This window comes from Mirounga leonina, unplaced genomic scaffold, assembly GCF_011800145.1.
Source record: "Mirounga leonina isolate KUSES-001 unplaced genomic scaffold, KU_Mleo_1.0 Mir_115, whole genome shotgun sequence".
Lineage (NCBI taxonomy): Eukaryota > Metazoa > Chordata > Mammalia > Carnivora > Phocidae > Mirounga > Mirounga leonina.
In genome coordinates, this window is record NW_023270268.1 from 44,785,475 (window position 1) to 44,807,923 (window position 22,449).

The following is a 22,449-nucleotide window of genomic DNA, read 5'->3' on the forward strand; positions in this document are numbered from 1 at the left end:
TTTGCTGGGTTTTTTGTTTTGAGCGAGGTTAATTTTAGATGTGTTAAAAGATAATTTTATGGATTTCTGGAATAATTGGTATGTAGAACCATGAGATCTGTTGAAGGTTTTTTCTGTTTCTTCTGAGTTCCTTCACATTCTTTTCTTAACTTTTCATTTCTAATTAGCCTTGTATTTTTGTTATATACTTATGTTGGTTTGAAAAATGCTCACTGAAATCATCTCCTCTGCTTTTTGTAATTCAAAGTTCATATTTTTTTGTAGGTGACTTGCTTGTTGGGAGTCTTTCTTCCATTTGAGAACTCTTAGAGAATACCACGTGTCCATAAGTGAGCTCAGCTAGCTAGTCATTGAGAAATTTTATATGGATGGGACTACCAAGTAAAGAAACTGATTCCACAAGCCATTCAGAAAAATCCCTCTTTACATCTCCCATATTTCACTTTTCACACATGGGGCACACCTGAAATGCAGATTGTTTGTTTATTCATCTTTTGTAAGAGGCAACAGGTATCTTCCCTTTTCTAGCTGCCAGAAGCCAATTTTTTCTGATGGGTTGGTAAATAACCATTTGCTTGCCTCTCTGTTCCTGTTGTATATTGCCTCCATATTTCAAGAAATGATGAGTGGTTCCCCAAACCACACCCACCTCCTTGTAAAACACATGCACATCTATGAATGAAGAATGTATTTTTCTCTCCTCTTCACAGCTCTTTCAGTTTACAAAATAGGCAGTTACATTCCCCAGAACTTAAATATAATGATGTGGCATGGAGCAGACAGATCCATTGACAAATGGAAACTCTGGGATGTATTCTTTAGGGTACGACCTCAAAGATAAAATTATTTATCCTCTTTATTAAAAGGTTAATAATTTTAAGAATTTATTTCGGAAGGTTAATGAGCTACAGATACTACCGCATCTGTTCTTATCAGTTGGCAATAGTTAATCCAGTACAGGGGTTTTGATGTGTGTGCAGTCCTATATTAAATATGGTCCTTCCCTCCCCCACCCAGTCTTCTAAAATCTGCATTACTTACCAGTGTGCATTTCTAATTTTTGTTATAGTCTTTCATTGGTTTTTAATTTAACATGCTAGTTTTCAAGATGTAATCTTACACATTTGACTATTTTGTCACTGGACCAACATACCTGGTGAAGGAATAAATCCATTAAGTAGAAATAGTGTTTTGTTTTGTTTTTGTTTTTAATGGAAAGCCTTTGTGAAAGAGGGCATTTTAAATTGTATGCTTGAAATTAAATAACACAGTTTTTCTAGGCATATGTTTAAATTACTAAGATGACTATTTTTGAGGAAACTGTACCAACAAAAATCATACTTTTTATATGGTGATTTGGGGTTGCCTTCTTAAATTAAAATCTGCATACAATTTTAGTTGCAGTCATTCAAATGCAAAATAAAACACTGGAGTGAGAGGTTTTGAGTAATTATGACTTTAACTTTGTGAATAGGTTGAAAATTTCAGATCCTGAAAATTTCAGATCCTAAAAATTTGTAAACAGTTTGCTTTTTTTAAAGTTAATATGTTAGTAAACATAGTCTAGTTCTTTGAGAAAAGGAAGGAAAATGGAAGATTAACAAAAATGATTGAGGTTCTTTAGTTTGATATATTAAAAACCCTATCTGTGGTTTGGCTCCATTACCTTTTACAAAGCTTCATTCTGAGACTTACTTATTTTGAAAGAAGACCTATAAATACATTTTAATAATATACCTTTAAAAGGGCTGACGGTTATATATAGAAAGCAAGAAAATGTTTTAAAGTTCAGTTAACACTGCCTGTTGACTCTATATTATTAATTGCCATAAAGTTTATATATTCTAGCCTTTCTCAGTGGAAAGGCTTATTAGTCGATGATTCTTCAAACGGATTTTGTGTAAACTGGAGATATAATAATGGTTGAAAATATAGTTCATAAAAAGCCACTTTTATACTGAAAGTTTAAAAATGTGTTTAAATTACGACACACTTAACAGACTCCTTTCTGGTAAATGGGGAGAGGTGCAAAATATTACTGGCCCTTTTGGAAAGGGAACACAGTACAGATCGTTTTCCACAGATAGCTGACCAGTGTGAACTCTGTAGGCCACATTCCAGGAACTCTTATGAATGGCTGCAATTGTGAACTGTCAGCTACAACCAAAAGATTGTTGAAAACCTGATTGTAAGGATCCCTTAGTGGCAAATATCTTTGTATCTTGTTAATGGTTTTATTTGTGTAGTTTGCTAATGACTACTGGTTAAGTATTACAAATTGTGAATGTTAAAGTGGTGTATCCTGGTATGTGCTATAAATACACAAATTTTGTTTGTACAAATATGTATATATGTGTATATATATATCTCTCTCTCAAATATACACACACATACTTGGGCAGGTTTTTTTAACTTGATGGTTAAGTGAGAAGATTATGTAAATGTATATTAAGAGATAGAACTGTCACTCTTACCTTTATTGTAAAATCTATAGATACTTATTAGAGCTCTAAAAGTCTCACTGCATTTAGTCTTTACAAATGAAAGCTCCTTAGTTGAATCTGTATTTCTTGGGAGCTTATGTTTCTTTATCGATACTGAATTGTGGAGGTAATTTTGCCCTTCCAGCTTTACAGTTGACGTTTAAATCACACACTACATATTATCCTATGTACTCTTACCAAGGATTTTATAATCAAAGTGTGAAATCCTGTGTATGAATGACATTATTATTTAGTATAAAAACTGATAATTGATGGATTCATCAGAGTGCCAGGCTGATTACTAAAATATACTTTAGTCATGAACATGGCTCTAAGTAAAGGAAATTATCATAGATTTCCAAAAGATGGATGGTCCAAAAGTGTATCAGTAGGGAGTATGGCGCCTTTTTTTTCTTTTTTTTAGCAGTGCCATATATATTGTTCAAAATTTTGTATGAACTAAATTCTATAGGCTGAACATTGGTAACCTTTAGTAAACATAAGAGCTTATATGTGTGTGGGTAAGACACATACTATGTTAGTAACACTATCTTTTCCTTGTAGGGGAAGTAGGGTATCTTGAACTAAATTGCTTTTATGAGAAGTCATTTTTTTATAGTACTGATACTGTGGTGTATATGTTTTCTACTTCCTGAGAATAAGTGTAATGTTAATCTGTTCTTTGAGAATTCTGATAGCACTAATTTGGAAATAGTAAAATGTGATAGTGGATTCATGGATCTGGTACTTGCTAATTTGGAATAGAGTTTAGTCCTTCTGTGCACCAGAAGAGATTGGAAGTAGTCATGGGCTTTAGTGTTCTAGTAACAAAGAGCACCCCCAACAATCAGATGGTAAAGAAACCAAAATTAGTCTCTTTATTGAGGAATGATTGTTAGGGGAGTATAAAAAGATCTTGACTTTTCTTACCTAAAATAGCAGAAGTTGGGGCGGGAGGAGGTAGAGGGTGATGGCAGGTAACCAAGACAGAAAACATACAGTGAAATGACATGAAATATGGTTTCAGAAGGAATAGGAATACTTGTTAGTAGTGAAGAAAAGGCATCTAATTCCTTTTTTAAATAATTGTTTTAGACCAGTATGTATTTCCTTTTTGAACAGATACTGTTTATTTCTTAATTGCATTACTCTTTAAATATTCTTTAAGTATGAGGAAGAGAGGGTTTATAAAAACAGATTTGTCTGGTTAAATGTAGCCTGAATGATGATGTTCCCTAAGTAATTTCTTACTAATGGGAAGAACAGATTTCTGATTTAAAAAACCTTAATAGTTAACAGTATTTAAGGGATATGTGTAGCAAAATTCCTGAATTGGAATAAATCTCTTAACTTAGTTCTTTATACTAAACCAAGTGGACTTGTGATTTGAGGCTGCTCTTTTATATGGTATAATAAAATTATCCACAAAGAATGTGCATACCTGAATCATTGGTATAATTTGGGCCTGTCCCACAGCAATTCTTGAACATACCAAATGACTCAATATTTGTGACATTCTTAATCTGGCATGGCATAGGGCAAAAACCCCTCCGTAAAGATTTAAGAACAGTAACCAATTCATATCATTCCTGTACATCATTACGTGACTTTCATAATATATTTTAATGTATACATTTCAAATTTGGCTGATAATGTTAAGAATATATTAATCTGCTTTTATCTCTAAAAAGTATATTCATAATTTCTGCTTTTAAATCAGGTGAATTAAATTTCATGCATGCTTCTCTGGATTGCTTACCTCTCACATTTAAAGCCCAAAATTAGATTTCAGTATTTAGTTTTATTTCTTTGTACTGAACTAACATTTGTTAAAAAGAATGAACTCTCATTAAGTTATACATTTATATGTGATGGTTATGTGAAAATTCTGCAGATCACTGAGTAATAATTTTAATAGTGTTTACCTAGGACATGGACTATTAGTGCCTTGCTAATTGGAGTAAGCAAGACAAATAAGTGAAGTCCGAATGTTAAATTACTTAAAGCCTCCTTTCCTCATAAGCTTTCACTAAAATTTGATGAAGAATATTAATATATAGAAGAGAAACTGTAATTAATGTGTCAATTATTGTAAATAATGCTGGTGTATTTTAAATGTTATTTTTAATGTGTTAGGCAATCCCTCTTCATTATTAAACAAGAAAATTGTTTAATCTGTGAATGAAAGATACCCAAAGCAAAGTTTAAAACCAACTAGTTTCTAAAGGAGAATTAGAATTAAGTTTTACTAACTAGTTTTGTAAGTTAATCTGAAACCTGTCCCTGCTTCCTATTTGGTCTACCTAGCTTTTGAAAACAAAACAAAAACAAAAAAGGAGAGGGAGGCTCTTGGTCAAATAAAATCAGTAGAGTGCTTAATTATGTATTAGCATATTATATGAATGACCATTACAGACAGTGGAGTTGGATATGCCTGGGCTGAAATCCCAACTGTGCTGCATACTTGAGGCATTTGACCTTCAGGTGGTTATTTAGCCTTATAAGCCCCTTGTTTCCCCATATGAAAAATGGGGATAATACCTGTGTTGGAAAGTTTGAGAGGATTAAATGAGGTATGCAAATAATTTGTAAACAGTCCATATATAATATAGTATGTATGGCAAGCATACATTACAGAAATGTTAGTATTTCATTGTCCACAAACTCTTCTCCCAGATCACACCTTATCATGCTATAAATCATACCAAGAGTCTTCAGTTTTGATCTGAAAGTGTAATTACATGGTATATGGATGTAATAAGAGAAAGGGAGACATTGTTATAGGCCAGAAAAGTCATGATGTTGTAAAACATATAGCAGTTGGGTTCTAATCCTGGCTTTTCTACCACTTAATTTCTTTAGTTAAGTCTTTTAACTTATCTCAGTTTTCCTCATTTTAATGTTAGAATTTGAGACTTGGTCAGATTTTTAAGGTTCCCTGTGTATGACTCGATACATTTAGACATGTTTCATAAGAGAGCTGCCAACTTAAACCTTCCTGCCACCAGACTATCATGTGACAAAAAAACAAAACAAAACAAAAACGAAGCTTGCCAGATACTCATCAAGTAGGTTGAATACCCAAGAAAAACATTTAAAGTGACAGTATGTCAGTCATTCAACTTTCTTTGTGTTCTCTGAATAGTAAGTTCTGGAATACAGAAAAAAGACTATCCTACCCTCCCAAGATCTCAGATTATATGAAAATAATTATCAAATATATACTTTCATATACATTATAGACTGTGATGGAGTAAAATAATAAGGTACTAATTGGAACAGCTTAGGACATAAGGTCAGTTTTGGTATGGGGAGGAAATGGACTGATTTCTGTTTAAAATTAATTTATTAACTGCATAGGTAATACGTTTATACAGTTCTAAATATATGAGTATAAGCTGAAAGCCTCTCTGTACCTCTATCCTCCAGCCACCCAATTTCTGTCCTCAGCATCAACCCATTATTACTTGTGCATTCTTTTGAAGCTAACTCTTGGTCTGAATCTTAAAAGGGGTCACCGTTAAGAGAAAGGGATGATTTTCTGAGTAGAGGAGAATGGCAGTTTGTGTAACTGTGGAAGAATGAGATGTCAGATTTGGGAAATGATGTGATTAATTTGACAGGAACCAGAGTGAAGGGCTTAAATGTCATGGTGAGAAATTGAGATTTTTTTTTTTTATCAGAAGTTTCTGATTGCTGTTAAAGGTGTTTCTTGAAGCTTTTATTGTTAAAGTAGTGTGTATCTTGGAACCATTTCAGTACCCTTTTCAGTGATTATTGTATTTTTAATTAAAATCTTGCGATAAAGTTGTATAATAAGGAAATCCTGGGGGAGCTCTGAGTCCCAGAAGTCAGAATTCTTATCCAATGGAATGTACTAAATAGCTTGGTATATACCTCGCTCTAAGTTAAATATTCTGTTTGCCTCAATATTATCTTAATAATGATGAAATATTTGGTGTATGTTAAGATACTCTACTAAAAGTTGATTTTTATATAGCATGATTTGGAAACTGTAATCCTATATTAAACAACAAACCAAGCTTAATTTTGTGAGGCTTTATGTATGCATAATTTGAGCTTTTTGGCAACTGTAAGGAAGTGTTCCTCCCCTTTTTATGGATTAAGGAAACTGAGGCTTTGAGGATTTGAATCACATAGTTACTGAGTAACATAATATATATTCAGACTTAGGCCTTCTGACTCCAAAGCCAGTGCTCTTGGATATTTCCAGAGTTAGTTTTGTTTTATTAATTTGCTGACTATAAGACAGGAGGAAGGAAAAGCTACTGTAGCTACTGATCTGTTGTGTTGTAACCCTTTACCTAAAGGATATTTTTAATCATTTTAAATCCTTAGATAATAATGTTGGAGATGGCCCTTGTGCCTCTGCTTATTGTGTTTCCCTGGTTTCTATTTAGAGATTGCTAAAATTGAGTTTTGACATAAGGGAAGAAAGTATTTGCTGAGTTCAAGGCTCATGTACCTCATCCTTTAAGCTTCAACGATTTTCATAGCTTAGTTTTGAGGTGTAGTATATGTATGTTTTTCCTCTCTGTTACAGTTACCCTACAAAGATAGTATCTTACCAAAGCAGGTCAGTGTATGTCACATTTGAGTCACTCTGTGATGTACTACTTTCATGTACTTAGAAATTAATAGGACGGGTTATTTAGTATATAAAGTCAGGAGGAAGAGGATATGTTTTGTTCATTGGTTTTGAAAAATGTCCACAACATGTGCCCTCCTTAATAAAAAGAAAAATGTCCACAAATGGGAAAACAGCATTTTCATAAAATTCAGAATAAACCACACTTCAGTCTCCCTAAGAAGTGCTTTGTTGGCTTTATATTTAGATTAGTAGTTAACATTGACATCAAATACGTTATTAGAAAACTGGTTTCAAAATTTTATTTCTTGGGCAGAAGAGAATTTGTGACCAAAGTTGCATAAAATTCAGTACTTCTTTCTAATAAATTTTTAATGATGTCAGTTGCGACTTGGTGCCTTCAGATTACATACACTATATAACCTTGAAATGATCTCAATTAACGGTGTTTTCCTTGGGCTATTAATTTCCTCAATTTTATGCCATTCCAAAACAGAAGTCTTTGATGATCAAGCCCTTCAGTATTTACAAATGGCTCTTTTGAAGTTCTTGATCAGCTAGGTTTTACAGACTTCTTTAATCTATACCTGTTAATCAATGTTTTGAGGCTAATTGTTGCTATTTGCTAAAAATCCCTCAAGTTTATGGAAGACATCCCTGCTGAAGTATTCGAGAAACCAAAAATGTCATATTTTATAAGCCTGTCTAAATGTTTATCCGTGGAATCTAGACTATTTAAATTTTTCCAGAGTACATAGATTGTATTACTCCATATGGCTTCTTCATTTTGAATGTGTGTAGAAAGTGATTCACTGCCAGCTTTTGCAACCTAAGTGTATTTGTTCTGACATATTCTGAAGACTTTAGGTCCATTTATAGTATTTTATTTCATAGGTTCCTTTTTTGCCCCAAGATACACAACTAACTGCAGATATGTTCTTTTTTCACTTCTACATTTGACTTATGAGAAACATTTCATTTTTAGAGTCTGTGCTATGAAAATGCTAGGATCTCATAACTTAAAGTCATATGATTTCATTTAAAACCCAATTTATTTGGCATATGAATTTGATTCAAATTAAATATGTATGTATGTATTTTTCCAAAGTCAGAGGATCTGAAGTTTTTTTAAAGAATGTCATCCTTATAAATATATTGTAACTCTTTAATGAATTTTAAATTCCAGACTTGCAGAATAACCTCCAGGTTTACTCTTTGTTGTTCTCTCATATTTACTACTTTCCTTTTTGAGTCACTGTTTTAAATCCAAGGTCTCCAAACCTGTGTGAATAGCAAACTTGTCCCCATATGGTCCTGGGTAAGCCTGGTTTTAAAAAAAAAAAAAAGCCAATTGATTTTCTTCAGTTGGTTCAGTTGACTTTCATTTAAATTGATAGACTGATTTCCAAGTACAGTGAAAAAAAGGGCCTGCCAAATATATCTTGAGAGGATACAAGCTGTTAAATAAACAGTAGTTAGCAGCCTCTTAATCCTTGATATTAGCAGGTCTAATCAATATATTTGATTACCTTGGACCTAGTCTAGAGAAAAATAGAGAAAGGGTTAAAAGCATAGAAAGGAGTTAAAGTAGGTAGAGCAAAGAGAAGTACGTATACTGAAGATGCCAATTAATCAAATAGTTGCTTTGGTGACACTCTGGCATCTAGTGTCTGTCTGCCTTTCCTAATTTTGGATCATGTAAGAGGTACCCTAGTGGTTAAAATAGAAAATGCCTTTTGTATTTTTAAAAAATTCAGTAGGTTAAGACAATGAGTCTTAATCTGAATTTTGAGATCATGGAATTCTGTTGAGTATTTGTTTTGCTTGTTGATCATTGATATTTGATTGCTATTCCAGTAGAATTTGGAAATAGTTTTCTTATTGTACTAATAATATGGTAGGGACTCTTAAGGTGCTTGTGAGGGTCTCAGAATTGCCATGTTGTATTTGAACTTCATTTTGGTGATAAAATAATAGCTATTATTTATTGACCATAGACTATATATATATAAAGAGCTTTATATATAGTCTCAGTTCCTTAACCACTCTGCAAGGCTAGATCATAATATCACCATTTAACTGATACAGAGACCTAGAGAGGTTAAAATTGAACTCCACTATATGTTTAGCATAGTAGTTTAAAAGCATAAACTCTAGGACCAGATTGTTACCTACTAGCTCTGTGACATCAGGCAAATTACTTCTCTCTGACCCATTTCCTTATTGGTGAGATAGGAATAATAATAATAACACCTACCTCTTAGGGTTGTTGTAGAATTGCGTTAATAAATGTAAAACACTCAGAATAGTGCCTGGTATGTAATATGTATATAGCTTGCTGTTACTCTGCTACAGCGTGGGTCAAGAATTTTAGAGGTGATACGACAAGTTTTTGTTAACTCCCTAATGTACAGGTTGGGGTTGGGGAAACTACAGGAATATTCGGGGGAGCTATTAGCAGAGTTGTCATAAGTTTAAGTAGTCCCCTAAGAAACCACTCCAGAGATGTGAGGTGAATAGTGCATGCTGGGAGCTCGCCAGGATGAGCCCATCAGTTAAGATTCTGTGGTTATAGCCCTAGGGAATGTGTGTCCAGGGAATGGTAGAAATAGATGGTAATTAAGGTGTGGGAGCTCTTACCCCTTAAAGGGGCACTATACTAATGCAAGAAATCAGAAAGCTGCCATATAATTGCTGCACCATGTTTTGCCCTAATCCAGAGAAACCACACATAAATAAATGGATTATGAAAGTAGAAACCATGTCAAGTCCAACCCAGAAAAGGACTCAATTGTTCATCATCAAACTCTGTCAAATAGATCCTGTGAAGAATTTTTATATTATGAAGGTGTAGCTTAATTTATTTTACATGAGTACTGTACCTGGGAACAGCTTTGCTAAACTGCTAAATGTTTAGAGACTTACAAAGGCATCTGATATAGAGTAGTGTTGATTAGGCTATGAACTGGTCACATATATGTCTAAACTTATGCGCACACACATAATTGGATGCTATTTTATCTGTATTATCCCTTTCTTTTAGAACTGTGATCCTGAATTGTTGTCAAGTCTGCTGGATTTCATCCAGTTTTTTAATTTCTTTCAAAATGTTTTTAAGCAAGCTTATGTAGTGTTGTTTTCCTTTTTACTAAAGCCATTACACTATATTAAAAATCTAAAATCTTCCATCTTTTTTTGAAAAGTAGTGATTTTACTGTACTTCCTCAACCTCATTTCCATTTGATTCTTGGATCTCACAGGAATCCTTCAACTGCTTTCTACCAAGCGTTCCATTTGAACACGTTTCAGGAATCAAAGAACCTCTGGGATAGGTATGAATACTTACATATGGAATGCATACATGCGAAAGTGTATGCATGAATTGCTTTGCACTGTACTGGTTTCTTATCATTAAACCTAAACTTTTTATGTCATTTTAGGGGGGGGAAATCATGTGGTATCTAGCATGGGACAAAGCAGCAAAATAAACCAAAAGAGCAATCTGTATTTTAAATAGAATATAAACATACTTTATTTTTTACTTCACTTTTAAGTATATTTACTTTTTTGAAGGACTTATATATTTCTCTTGAATTTTATTATATGAAATATCCACTTACCCTTGTATATTTTAATGTAAAAATTATTCTGTAAAATAAAAAACAGTTAGTTTACTTTTGTCCTATTTTATACGATTTCTCTGTGAACGCCTTAGTAACTCAAAGCAAAATGTTACTTCATACTAAGAAATTGGAAAAGGGACAAGACCAAGGTATCAAAGTGTAGTAGTCATTGTTTTATATTGTTGAGAAACTTTAACATCAAGCTTGTTTGTTAGATTCCCTAGACCTGCCTGCATTATTGTTTTGTAAACTCCTAAAACAGTTTTTCTCATAGAAATGTTACATAAATTTTGTTTTTAACTTTTTAAAATATAGAACGAAGTCTTAAGAGTTCATTTATAGCAAAAGATAATTTGGTTTATCTTTCTGCTTAACACACATTTTAAGTAGTATATGCTCTGTTCAGTTATTTTGGTGAATATTTATTAGCGCTCCATCATTCTGTGTTTAATGACTAGAACAAGCTCAAATGCTGTTTAAAAATTCACACAAAGCTTTGTTAGATTCTTTTAACTCTGCCTGGCAACGTATTTGTGTCCTCTGGCATAGTTTGGATACTACTCATGGACTTTACTCCATCTCTTTCATTAGAAAAGAGTATTGCTAAGTGCATGTACATGTCATGTTAAGACATGGTTTACATTACCTACAAATGGTAACAGTCTTTTAATTCTTAGGGTTGATTTGTTTGTGTGTCACTTAAAGAGATTTTCTAACAAAGTATCTTTTCAGTGATATGTTCCTTAACTGAAAATGTTTTAAAATAGTTTCTTGTAGAACAAGAAGTTCTAAAATTTATAGGACAGTGATTATAATTTCAATTTTGAAATTGTACGGCTGTATCAATGTAAATTAAGACATAAATGTAAATTGTGACATGAAACAAGCATGAATGCTCAGTCATTCATATGGCTTATCCGATGTAGCCAGGGTGAGTGGTGAGTACTTTCGGTTGTACTTTATACTTCCATTAGAAAAAGGAAAAATAACATTCTGTTTAGAAATGTAACAAGAATAGTTTTAGTTGTATGGTAATTTATTTCAAATAGCTAAATATTGTAAGCTACCATGATATCAATATAAACGAGAGCTATTATTTTCATCAGAACAATGTAGAAAAGGTGTGAGCTTTATTTTTTATAATTTTGACTTAATATTAAAAGTTTTCTTTTGTTTCATTATAAAACAACCGTAGAAGTTGCCTACTCATTATTTGTTGTTACAGCTAAATATTTATCTGTTTTCCTTTTTAGATACAGAAATATTTAAGGTATCAGAAATGAGGCAAGTTGCTGTATCTGTAGTTTCTCATGGGTTGAAAGTATTTGCTCTTCTCCTTGAAGCCTGTCGTCCAGAGTCAAAGAAGTTAATAGCGTGTTAATAGTATGTGAATGCCAATCTATAATCAGAATTTATATTCTAGGTCAGCCATTCTTCACTGTAAGTTGGCCCTTTGGTACCAAAGTGACAGGTCCAACCCAGTGCTAGTGGCTTCCTTTTAACTTTGCAATTAGCTTATTAAATTTTTAATTGAGGGGTGCCTGCCTAGCTCAGTTGGTGGAGCAATGTGGCTCTTGATCTCGGGGTCATGAGTTTAAGCCCCATGTTGGGTGTAGAGATTACTTAAATAAAACTTAAAAAAAATTGTTTCAGTTGATAAGAGCAGTAGGCTAGCTTTATTAGTTCTAACTGTATGACCTCAGTTGGCAAATATCTACAGACTTTTTAGTAGGTGTATTAGCAAATAAAGTATTATGGGATTATACATTCTTTTTCATTGCAGACAGGGTTGAAGATTTATGTGTGTTAAGCTTTAAAAGATATTAAATATAACTTCTCCTGACCATGTTTATGTTAGATTTCACCAAATTGCCTTGTTCATTTTTTTGTTATAAATTACAGATTTTTAAAACAATTTTACTAATTTGGCAAATAAGTATTTTGCAGGGATGGTTCTATTAAGCAGAACCATTCAGGAGTTTAAGGAGATGTAAATCCCTTACATTATCTACTTAGTTTGAGGTATAAAATTGCTTTTTAGTATTGACAGATACCATAGTTCATGCTCTTGTTTTGAAATCTTGGAATTCATTTTCAGTAGAGACAGCTTTTAAGCCCTGTCCAGTTTTCATTAAACCTGCCCTAAATAGCTGAAGATCCTTGATTTTGCCTTACTTGAAAGACTGGAATCTTTTTTTTTTTTTTTCCCCAGGATTCTTTTAGCGGAGTATCTTTTAATCAAAATATAAGTAATTAATATACCTTTCCTACATTGACTCAGAGTTCCCTAATGGCCCCTTTGTTTCCTTCTCTATTTAAATTAGAATTAGCAAATTGAGAAGCTTTTCACCTATTTGCCTCTGCCTGTATTTAGAAATTCTCTCTTTCCATTGATAGCCAATGCTTTATTCAGTTATTGCATTAAAGTTTAAGCTATTGTCAAGCCTTTGGCCCTTTGGTACCAAAGTGACAGGTCCAACCCAGTGCTAGTGGCTTCCTTTTAACTTTGCAATTAGCTTATTAAATTTTTAATTGAGGGGTGCCTGGCTAGCTCAGTTGGTGGAGCATGTGGCTCTTGATCTCGGGGTCATGAGTTTAAGCCCCATGTTGGGTGTAGAGATTACTTAAATAAAACTTAAAAAAAAAAAATTGTTTCAATTGATAAGAGCAGTAGGCTAGCTTTATTAGTTCTAACTGTATGACCTCAGTTGGCAAATATCTACAGACTTCTTCCCCATTTGTCATTTGCAGAGTACTAAGGGAATCAAGCTGAAACCATTGCCAAATACAAGGACAATTGATACTGACAGCTCAAAAATAATACAGCCCTTTCTTAGGAAGTGCAGAATATTTGCATTCACTCTTTATTAAAATGAATAATGTAGTTTCAGTAATTAGCTTTCTGGAGATTATCTTACTATAGTGATAGTGATACTTAGTGATATTCTAGCCTATTGGCATTTCCGAATAGTAACTTTAAACTTTGACTTTCTACTTTTTTAAAGAACAGTTCTGAACTTAATTTTTGGCATTGCTTTGTTACATTGACAAAATTAGTTTAGAAACTTATTTTACTGATAACTGGGGAACAGGCTCTTGTTGGGAGTCCTTTGTCTGCAAAAAAGCTGAGGGTAAGAATTTATAGCAAACAAATTTACCTTCTAGTATATATTAGGTCAGTAAGGTAAAGGAGCACTAGGGAGGAAGAAACTTTTGCTCAGGTAGACTAAAGGAAGAAATCAGGTAGCTTGTCAGGATGTAAACTTCATTGATGAACTATACATGCACTATTTCTGCCTTAATGAAGAAAATGCATAAATGTAGTTAACAAATGAGAGTACAGTTGGCTAGGTACACTATCCGCATGAGTTGGCTTGTCCTTCCTTATGATAGCACCAGTATTTAAAGAGAAATGAATAAGGAAAGTAGTAGTGCACCTGGGTTATTAAAATGAATGTCCAAGTTGATGGTCTTTTTATTAGATACCTGATTTCACTTAAATTGTTTTGTCTTTTTTTTTTTTTTTAAACATTTTATTTACTTGACAGAGACATAGCGAGAGAGGGAACACAAGCTGGGGAGAGGGAGAAGCAGGCTTCCCGCAAAGCAGGGAGCCTGATGTGGGGCTCGATCCCAGGACGCTGGGATCATGACCTGAGCCGAAGGCAGATGCTTAATGACTGAGCCACCCAGGCGCCCCTTGTTTTGTCTTTTATAGTGATTATTCACTTATATTTATTTATATCTAGTTTAAAAATTATTGGATTTTAAAAAGTTCTTGTTTAAATCAAGTATTTTGTGTTAGAAGACAGGTATTCAGTATTTCCTATCATTGATCCTATGAGATTTCATTTTTGAAGTTAGGAGTAAATCAGAAATAAGCTGCTTATATGAGATAATTTGTTTTGTTTTATTCATCCTCCAAGAAGCTTGGGTACATCATTAACACCCACCAGTACTTGCTAACCCAGATGGTAAAACTCAGGTTGCAGAACTTGGCTAATCTAGTTTTTGAATGCTCAGTGATAAGACATTTTTTTAAGTATAATTTGTATCAGAAAGGTACACCATTTGTAAATGTACAGCTTAAACTGAACACACCTGTGTAACCAGGACCCAGATCAAGACACAAAATATTTTAAGCTCCTTATTTTGTGTCTGTCTTCTTTCACCCAATGTTTGAGATTCATCTATATGACTCCGCACAGTTGTAGATCTGAACTACAGTTGACTCGAACAATGCGGGGGTTGAGGGCACTGGCCCCCGCCCCTGCGCGAAGTTGAAAATCCAAGTACAACTTTTGACTCCCCAAAAACTTAACTGCCTATAGCCTACTGTTGACTGGAAGCTTTACTGATATCAGTTAACACATAGTTTATATGTTATATGTATTATATATTGTTTTCTTACAAATTAAGCTAGAGAAAATAAAATGTTATGAAAATCACAGAAAATACATTTATAGTACTGTAAAAAATTCATGTATGTTAATCACTATGTTGACTTTGTTGTACACATGAAACTAAATAACTTGTCAACTGTACATCAATAAACATAGATAAATAAAATCTTTATCTGTACCCATGCAGTTCAAACCCATGTTGTTGAAGGGTCAACAGTACATAATTTTGTAGAATCACCATAGTGAGTTACTTGTTGGAGACTGTTACTAGTCAAATATTCTCTCCTTATTAGGAGATGTTCTCTACTTATTAGGAGTACCTTGAGGATATGAACCTGAACTATTTTGTAAGCACCCCAAATATATTCTCTAATAATTTGTACTTAGTACTTACATAATTTATTATGTGATTACATTTTGACTGACTTCAGTTACAGATACCCAATAGAAGATAATCAAAGACATGAAATTAGAGGACAAAGTTTTAGTGACCTGTCACCTTTTAGGACTGGATCTCAGATTTATATAAAAACCTTAAGGACATGCTTATAAAATGTTCAGACATTAAAACAGGAAGTTTTAGCTATTATTGGATGATAGCATTTATAAATTTAACAGTCTGAAGCATGTGAAGAAATTGAGAAATTGACAGAATTTGTATGTTAATTCAGGAAAGTTGAAATTTCTCGGTTAAAAAGGTAGAGTAAAAAATACCTAGATGTATTAGTTGCCTGCGTTTTCTGATATTGATTAGCAGGTGACAGGCCTGTCACAAAAGCTAATGTAATTTTAGGCAATCTTTTTATAACTGGAAAAAAACAGGAAAAAATGGTTACAGACCTATTGTAGTCCATTTCTATAGGATAGTTACTCTAAATACAAAGGTAACTAGAAACTACTTTCTTTATACTCTACCTAGATAGCCAGGGGGGTGTTTGAAGAGAGGTTTGAGCTTACTTTCTGCAAGTAGATGCATCCCTGCAAAATTGTCTTTCCATCACTACATATTAATACAATTAATAACTCTCTTCCTGACTCTGTCAAGAATGTTGACCTTGAATGAGGTGTAAAGCTAATTGCTTTTAAAATCCCTATTCTGTAGAGTTTTATTCCCTCCGGTTCTAAATGGGAAAGAAGAGGTAAGGAAAGCATTGGAATTGAGTTCCTTCTGTTTTGTGATTATTGGCCATGATTATCAGAAAACCTGCAAGAGGGGTGCTTGGGTGGCTTAGTAGGTTAAGTGTCTGACTCAGTCTCAGCTCAGTTCTTGATCTCAGGGTTGTGAGTTAATGTTGGGCATGGAGTCTACTTAAAAGAAAACCTCAAAGAGCTATATATTTGCTTAAGGAATGGAAGACCAGCAAACTCTTAGGAAAGAATGCCATATCAGAGGCAATTAAGTGGTGGTCACAGTAGGGAAACCAGTGAACTGGGTCTTGATATGGAAAAAGGTAAGAACATCATCACATGACTGAAAGTGATAACTGTCATTTAAAATTCAAACATTTTATGTCTCTCAAGTACAGCTGGAGGTATTGGTCAAAGCTTCTTTAGAAAGTGACTTTTTGAGTGGGAACCTGAAAGGTGGGTAGAATTTGGTCAGAGTTAAAGACCTGAGGGAAAGGGAGAATTCCAGTTTGAGGAATACAGTGAGCCACTATGGAAGTACAGAGCATCTGTGGTAAAGGATGGTTAAATTTGGTGCACAAATCATTTGAAGACAACAGAGAAGAGATATTGGATTGGACAGAGACCAGAGATAATAGAAAGGTAATGAAGGCCTGAATGAGGCAATGGAGATAAGGAAAGAATAGTTATCAGAAGGCAGGAATTACACGATGTTATAACTCAAGGGGTATGATAGGGAAGCAGTCAAATTTGACTCCAAAGTCTCAAACCTAATTGAGGGAATGGTGGTACCATTAGGAAGTATTAGTGAAAGAATTGGTTTGGGAAAGTGAAAACAATAATGAGATTCTGGTTTTAGCTACTTTTGGATGAGTGAGCTGGTGGAAAGTCAAGGTAGAAATACTCAAGGTACAACTGGAGCTGCAGACACACAGCTTGTTAGAGAAGCTAAGGCTAGAAGAGATTGAAGACCATTTATTTGTTTCATTATTATTATTTTAGGGTTTGAGCTTTAGGAAAGGCTGAGGTTGCCAAGAGTCAGCAGAATAGGGTAAGAGGGTCAAGCCAGGCCCTTGGGAAACACTACCCACTTCTAGAGAACAGGAGAAGCTCTGAAGAGGATAAGTGATCTTAGAGACTAGAAGATTCTGAGAATATTATTTACTAACCAAAAAGAAGGGAAAATGTTTGAATCTCTACTTTGAAACAATTTAAAATTTACAGAAAAATTACAAGAATAATAAAAAGCACCAAGAATCTTACTGAGATTGAACATTAACATTTTGTCATACTTGCTTTATTATCCTAACATACTATTTAGGAACCATTTAAGAGAAAGTTGCAGATATTCTGTCCATTTGACCCAAAAATACTTCTAGCATATGTTGCCTAAGCAGATTCTGTTATGTAACAGCAGTTTAATTAGCAAATTCAGGTTTGATACACTGTTTATATGTAATATACAGTTCATATTCAGATTTTGCAGTTGTCCCAATAATGTCTTTCATGACCATTTTTTACCTGATCCAAGAGCCAATACAAGATCACAGATTACATTTAATTATCAAACACCTGTCTTTTTCCCTTCTGTCTTACATAAATAAATACTTTTCTCGTATTAGTCTTCTGTAGGACTGTTGAAAGTTTAAATTAGAGTAGACTTAAAGGCTTTATTATAAGGGGTGGGGAGGGGAGATAGGCCAGATGCCTAAAATTCAGCTGAAACAACTACTGAGACTGGAAAAATGTTACAAGAGGATGTCTTTTATTTCTCAGAGTTTTGGGGGGGGGGTGGTGATGGCAAGAGAGGGAGACCAGGTGGATATTAATGTGCGTGTGTCTCAGAACAGAAATTGAAGTGTATTCATGTACCAATTTTTGTCTGTATCGTGATTTTTATATATATGTATTAAGTTGGGATTCTAATTATCTGGAATTGGAAAAAGTAGTGTAATTTGAAGACCTTTTTAGTCACCTCTTGGGTTTACAAATTATGTAATTGTTATCCTTTATATTCTGTTGTATCCTCCTAGTTTTATTCTGATAGTTCTCTAAGGTTGATTGTCTACTGCCAGAGTTTTAACCGTAGATCTGCATCTCATTGTTTGATGTGGTGTTTCAGTGGATCCTGAGCATTTCTTCTCTTCTCTTAGCTTTGCTATGGCTAGCTGAAATGGAACACCTGACATGCTGACATTATTTTCATCATATAACCAGACTTCAGAACTGATCCATTATTATATGCTTCTGCTCATGTGTTTACCACCTTCTTTGGTTAGTCATTTAACATAAGTCATCACAGCCCTACTCTGAAAAGTCATGGTAATTATTTTCAGGGTGAAATTTGAAAGGAACAGTTGAAATAGGTGAAAATAATTGGTAAGGTCTTGTTGTTGTTGTTAATTTATTTTTACTTTTCACCAGAATAGTTTTAAGTAAACCAAACCTTTGACTAGAACAGAAACTTGTATGTGTGAATTAGTGTGTAAACTAATTTGCTAAATCCAATTTATTTTTTTCTGCAGAATCTATAACTCTGTAGAAAAGCTTTTTTTTTTTTTTTTTTAAAGATTTTATTTATTTATTTATTTGAGACAGAGAGAGAGACAGAGAGCATGAGAAGGAGGAGGGTCAGAGGGAGAAGCAGACTCCCTGCCGAGCAGGGAGACCGATGCAGGACTCGATCCCGGGACTCCAGGATCATGACCTGAGCCGAAGGCAGTCGCTTAACCAACTGAGCCACCCAGGCGCCCTGTAGAAAAGCTTTTTAAAAAGAAAACTCTACTGAACTTGTTCAGATGAGAAGGATATTTAAATATATAGCCTGAAGTTGTTGAACCAGAACAAACATAACATCTGTTTTATTTTCCTTCTAGTCTTCAACAATTAAAAAATTTAAACTCACACTTCTTTCAGTGTATTTAAACCTGCAGATAGTTTGGCAGTCTTATGGGAAGAAAAATATTAAGTGGAATTATTTTATATTTTTGTTTAATTAATTTGGGTTGGTACATAGATGAGAGAAATGACTGACTATATTCTATTTGGCATTCTCTATTTGTACATGTGCGCACTTGTACTAATATTCTAAATCACCAAATCAAGATATATATTAGATTTTTGTGATCATGATATAAAGTATTCAAATGCATTAGCTTACCCAAAATTAGCTTCTTTGTTTAGGTTTCAGTTGACTACTTCTAAAACATTTTTCATATTTGACAGAAATAAATTTAAACAGGTGTTAGTAATTTAGAATATATATTCATTGATATGTATCTTTAAGAAATAGCATTTTTGTTCCATTTTGTTTCCTGGTTGTTTTCGAAGTTTGAAGATGTTGGCTGTAAATACTAAAAGGTTCAGAAGGTGCTCATTGTATTTTTTTTTTCCAGTTTTTAATTGTGGTATTTGGCCCAGAAATAGTGGGATATGTAACTTGTGTCTTGGAAGCCAAAAATCATGTCAAGATAAAGAAGCTATTCTTTCCCTAGGTCTACACACTGTTTGAAGGGTAATAAGGAGAGAAAAGAGTTGTATTGTGTGACTAATCCCCACTCCTTCTGTTCACGGTGACTGTTAACTATTGATCCTCAGAAAGTTTATTTGCGGCATCTGTTTCTATTTTAGATACTGCTAACTTAGTTCAGAAAATGTTGCTAAATGTAGGTCTGGAATGGTCATACATACTTTGTTTCAAGAAAGGTGATAATAGCTCTTAAAAGCATAATATGTGATGCTATCTTAAATTTTAAGAGTAGGTAATATTTCCTAATGTTAGCTGTTATTAGTAAAAGCTCCCAGTCAGATATCCAGCTTTCTATTAACAAAGCCTGTCATTCCTTATCACATATGTAGTTGAATAATATATAACTGGCTTCCACCTACTCTGTTTTTTCCATTTTTATCTTCTGTTCCAACCCCCATTTCTATTTCTTTTAATCCTCTTAATCCTCTATATGCTGTTTCTACTCCTTTTGAAAGAATGAGGATTATAAGTCATTTGTGAACGAACATGACCTATTAAAACACCAATAACCTACCTTGTTAGGGGTAATTTCCAAAGCTGTATGAATGAAATATTTTAAGCCATATATTTTGGATTTCTTCCACTAATAGTTACATTTGATGTGATGCATAGCATGCTAAACACCTTTTCTTATATTTCTCATACTTAGTTTTTAACATAGCTAATCAAATTATATCTTGGCTCATCCACAGATACATGAGGTTTCCTATAATTGTGTATGTCTTTTTATATATGAATTTCTTAGAACACACTGTCTTTGCAGTGTTCTTACTCTATTAGATATGTTTGGACTAATTTTTTTTCATAAGTTTATCTTTGATATATTCCTAGCCTCATTTCCCCAATACGTAATCTATGGAAAGACTATACATAATTTATTGGGAGCATACAGGGTGGCCCCATTTCCCCTTTTTCTCCATTTAAAAAATAAGCATTTCTGATGTTTAGGGAAGCAAGTGTTGATTTATCATGTCTAGGATTTCTCAAAATTAGTGAACTTTTTGAAGAAGGTGGTTTACACTTGAAAGTGAAATTTTTTATCAAACAAAGCTAAGCACATTTATTCAAATAGCAAGTTCCTTGGAACTCTTGTAGGTTTGTTTGATTTCCCGTATCAGTTTTCAGATGACTTGGAAATTGCAGATCATCCACCTTCTTGCCCCTGTGCTCTCTTTGTTCTATCAGTATAAATTTGCCATAAAATTAGCTAAATAATGGTAAACTTAAGCCTAGTTTTTGCTAGACTATACCATACGTAGCTCACTCTCAGTTAAGTGGGATTTTTCTTCCTCACAAATTAAAAAAGAATGAAATGATAAATATGGGAAATGTTCAGGATTTGTTTTTGATAGCAGTCTTGCCAGAGATTGGAGATTCATGATTGCTATTAGAATAAGTTTCTAAATACTCATTTTGAGGATAATTCTAATTTTAAATTAAATTTTTAAGAATATTTAATTAATCCTAACTGTGTTCATCTACAAACACTTCAGTTACCCAATTTTATTTCAAATTTTTAATAAGGATTTCCTACATGTTGGAATTTAGTCATTGAAACCCTTCAAAGGTAACCCCTGTACTTGGTAGCAACTAATTTTGAAAATGCATGATGGAGAAAAATCTGATAATGGAAGTTTTGTATTTTTAAATGTAATACAGCTCTTAAGTCTTTAATTTACCATGTAGTTGTATAATGCACACAACCTTTAAAATTTTTCTCTATAAACGTCATAGAAAAATAACTAAATTTGCTTTATATGACTGGTTTTAATTCTGTATTCCAGAGGCTTTCCAGGCATTTGTCATAACATTGCTTATTGTTGACAGGCCCTTTAACGGAGGGTCAGGTAGTCTGCCCTTCAAATGGCCAGTCCATCAAAGCCTTCACAGACAAGCCAAATTACCAGCATTTCAGATACATGTATTTCAGGAAGTATATACTTTGCTACTTTTGGCTGGGTATTATATCTTCTCACGGGACTTGTCCCATGAGAGAGTAAATAATCCAAATAATTTTTTTTTTAATTATGGTAGTATTTTGGTTGATAGGAGACAAGAGTTACATAAGAACTTGCTATAAAAATGTTTTGGTAATATGTTGATGAAATGACCACAACTTTAAACTACTATATTTTTCCTCTTCAATATGGGTTTTTGCCTTCACCAGGTGATTACATTATAAGGCGATGCTTTAACAAAAGATAGTAAAGTTGTATGATTTTATTGAAGTCAAATGTGTTGTGAGATTACATTTGGAAAGATTATATTTGTAAATTGGAAAAAATCCTGATCTTCAGATTGTGTGGGAGACTTTAAAGACCATGTGTAATAGAAAAATTCCATTAAAATTTAAAATCTGTAACAGCAGAACTCCAACCCCTATATTTGGGTCAGATATTTCTGGAGATGGCTGCAGAGTTTCCTTACAATGCTGTCTTTGAGTTTTCTATAGCTTTGCATATATTGATCTTCCTCAGTGATGGCTTCCTTCCCCCACCCCCTAACCTTGCCCCATTATGCCGTTTTATTTAGGGGGTTAATTTAGGCAAAAATATGCACATAAATATGTGGGTTGCCTTTTCTGTGGATTACTGACAATTAAAAATAGAAATGAGTATTCATACTGCACAGAAAATGTTACTAATATTACCCTTCAACAATTAAAATAGATGCC

The 22,449-nt window shown here is 33.5% G+C and overlaps 1 protein-coding gene across 4 annotated transcripts in view; it reads left to right on the top strand.

Annotated features, from left to right (window-relative positions):
* Window positions 1-22,449, top strand: part of TSC22D2 (TSC22 domain family member 2) — a 60,001-nt gene that overhangs the window by 4,138 nt on the left and 33,414 nt on the right. Inside the window, exon 2 of one of the 4 annotated variants that reach the window (XM_034996968.1) lies at window positions 10,353-10,424. The exons of the other annotated variants lie outside the window; for them this stretch is intronic. Within the exon in view, the coding sequence (XP_034852859.1) occupies window positions 10,353-10,424 (72 nt within the window). The remainder of the gene's footprint in view (window positions 1-10,352; window positions 10,425-22,449) is intronic. 4 annotated transcript variants of the gene reach the window in all.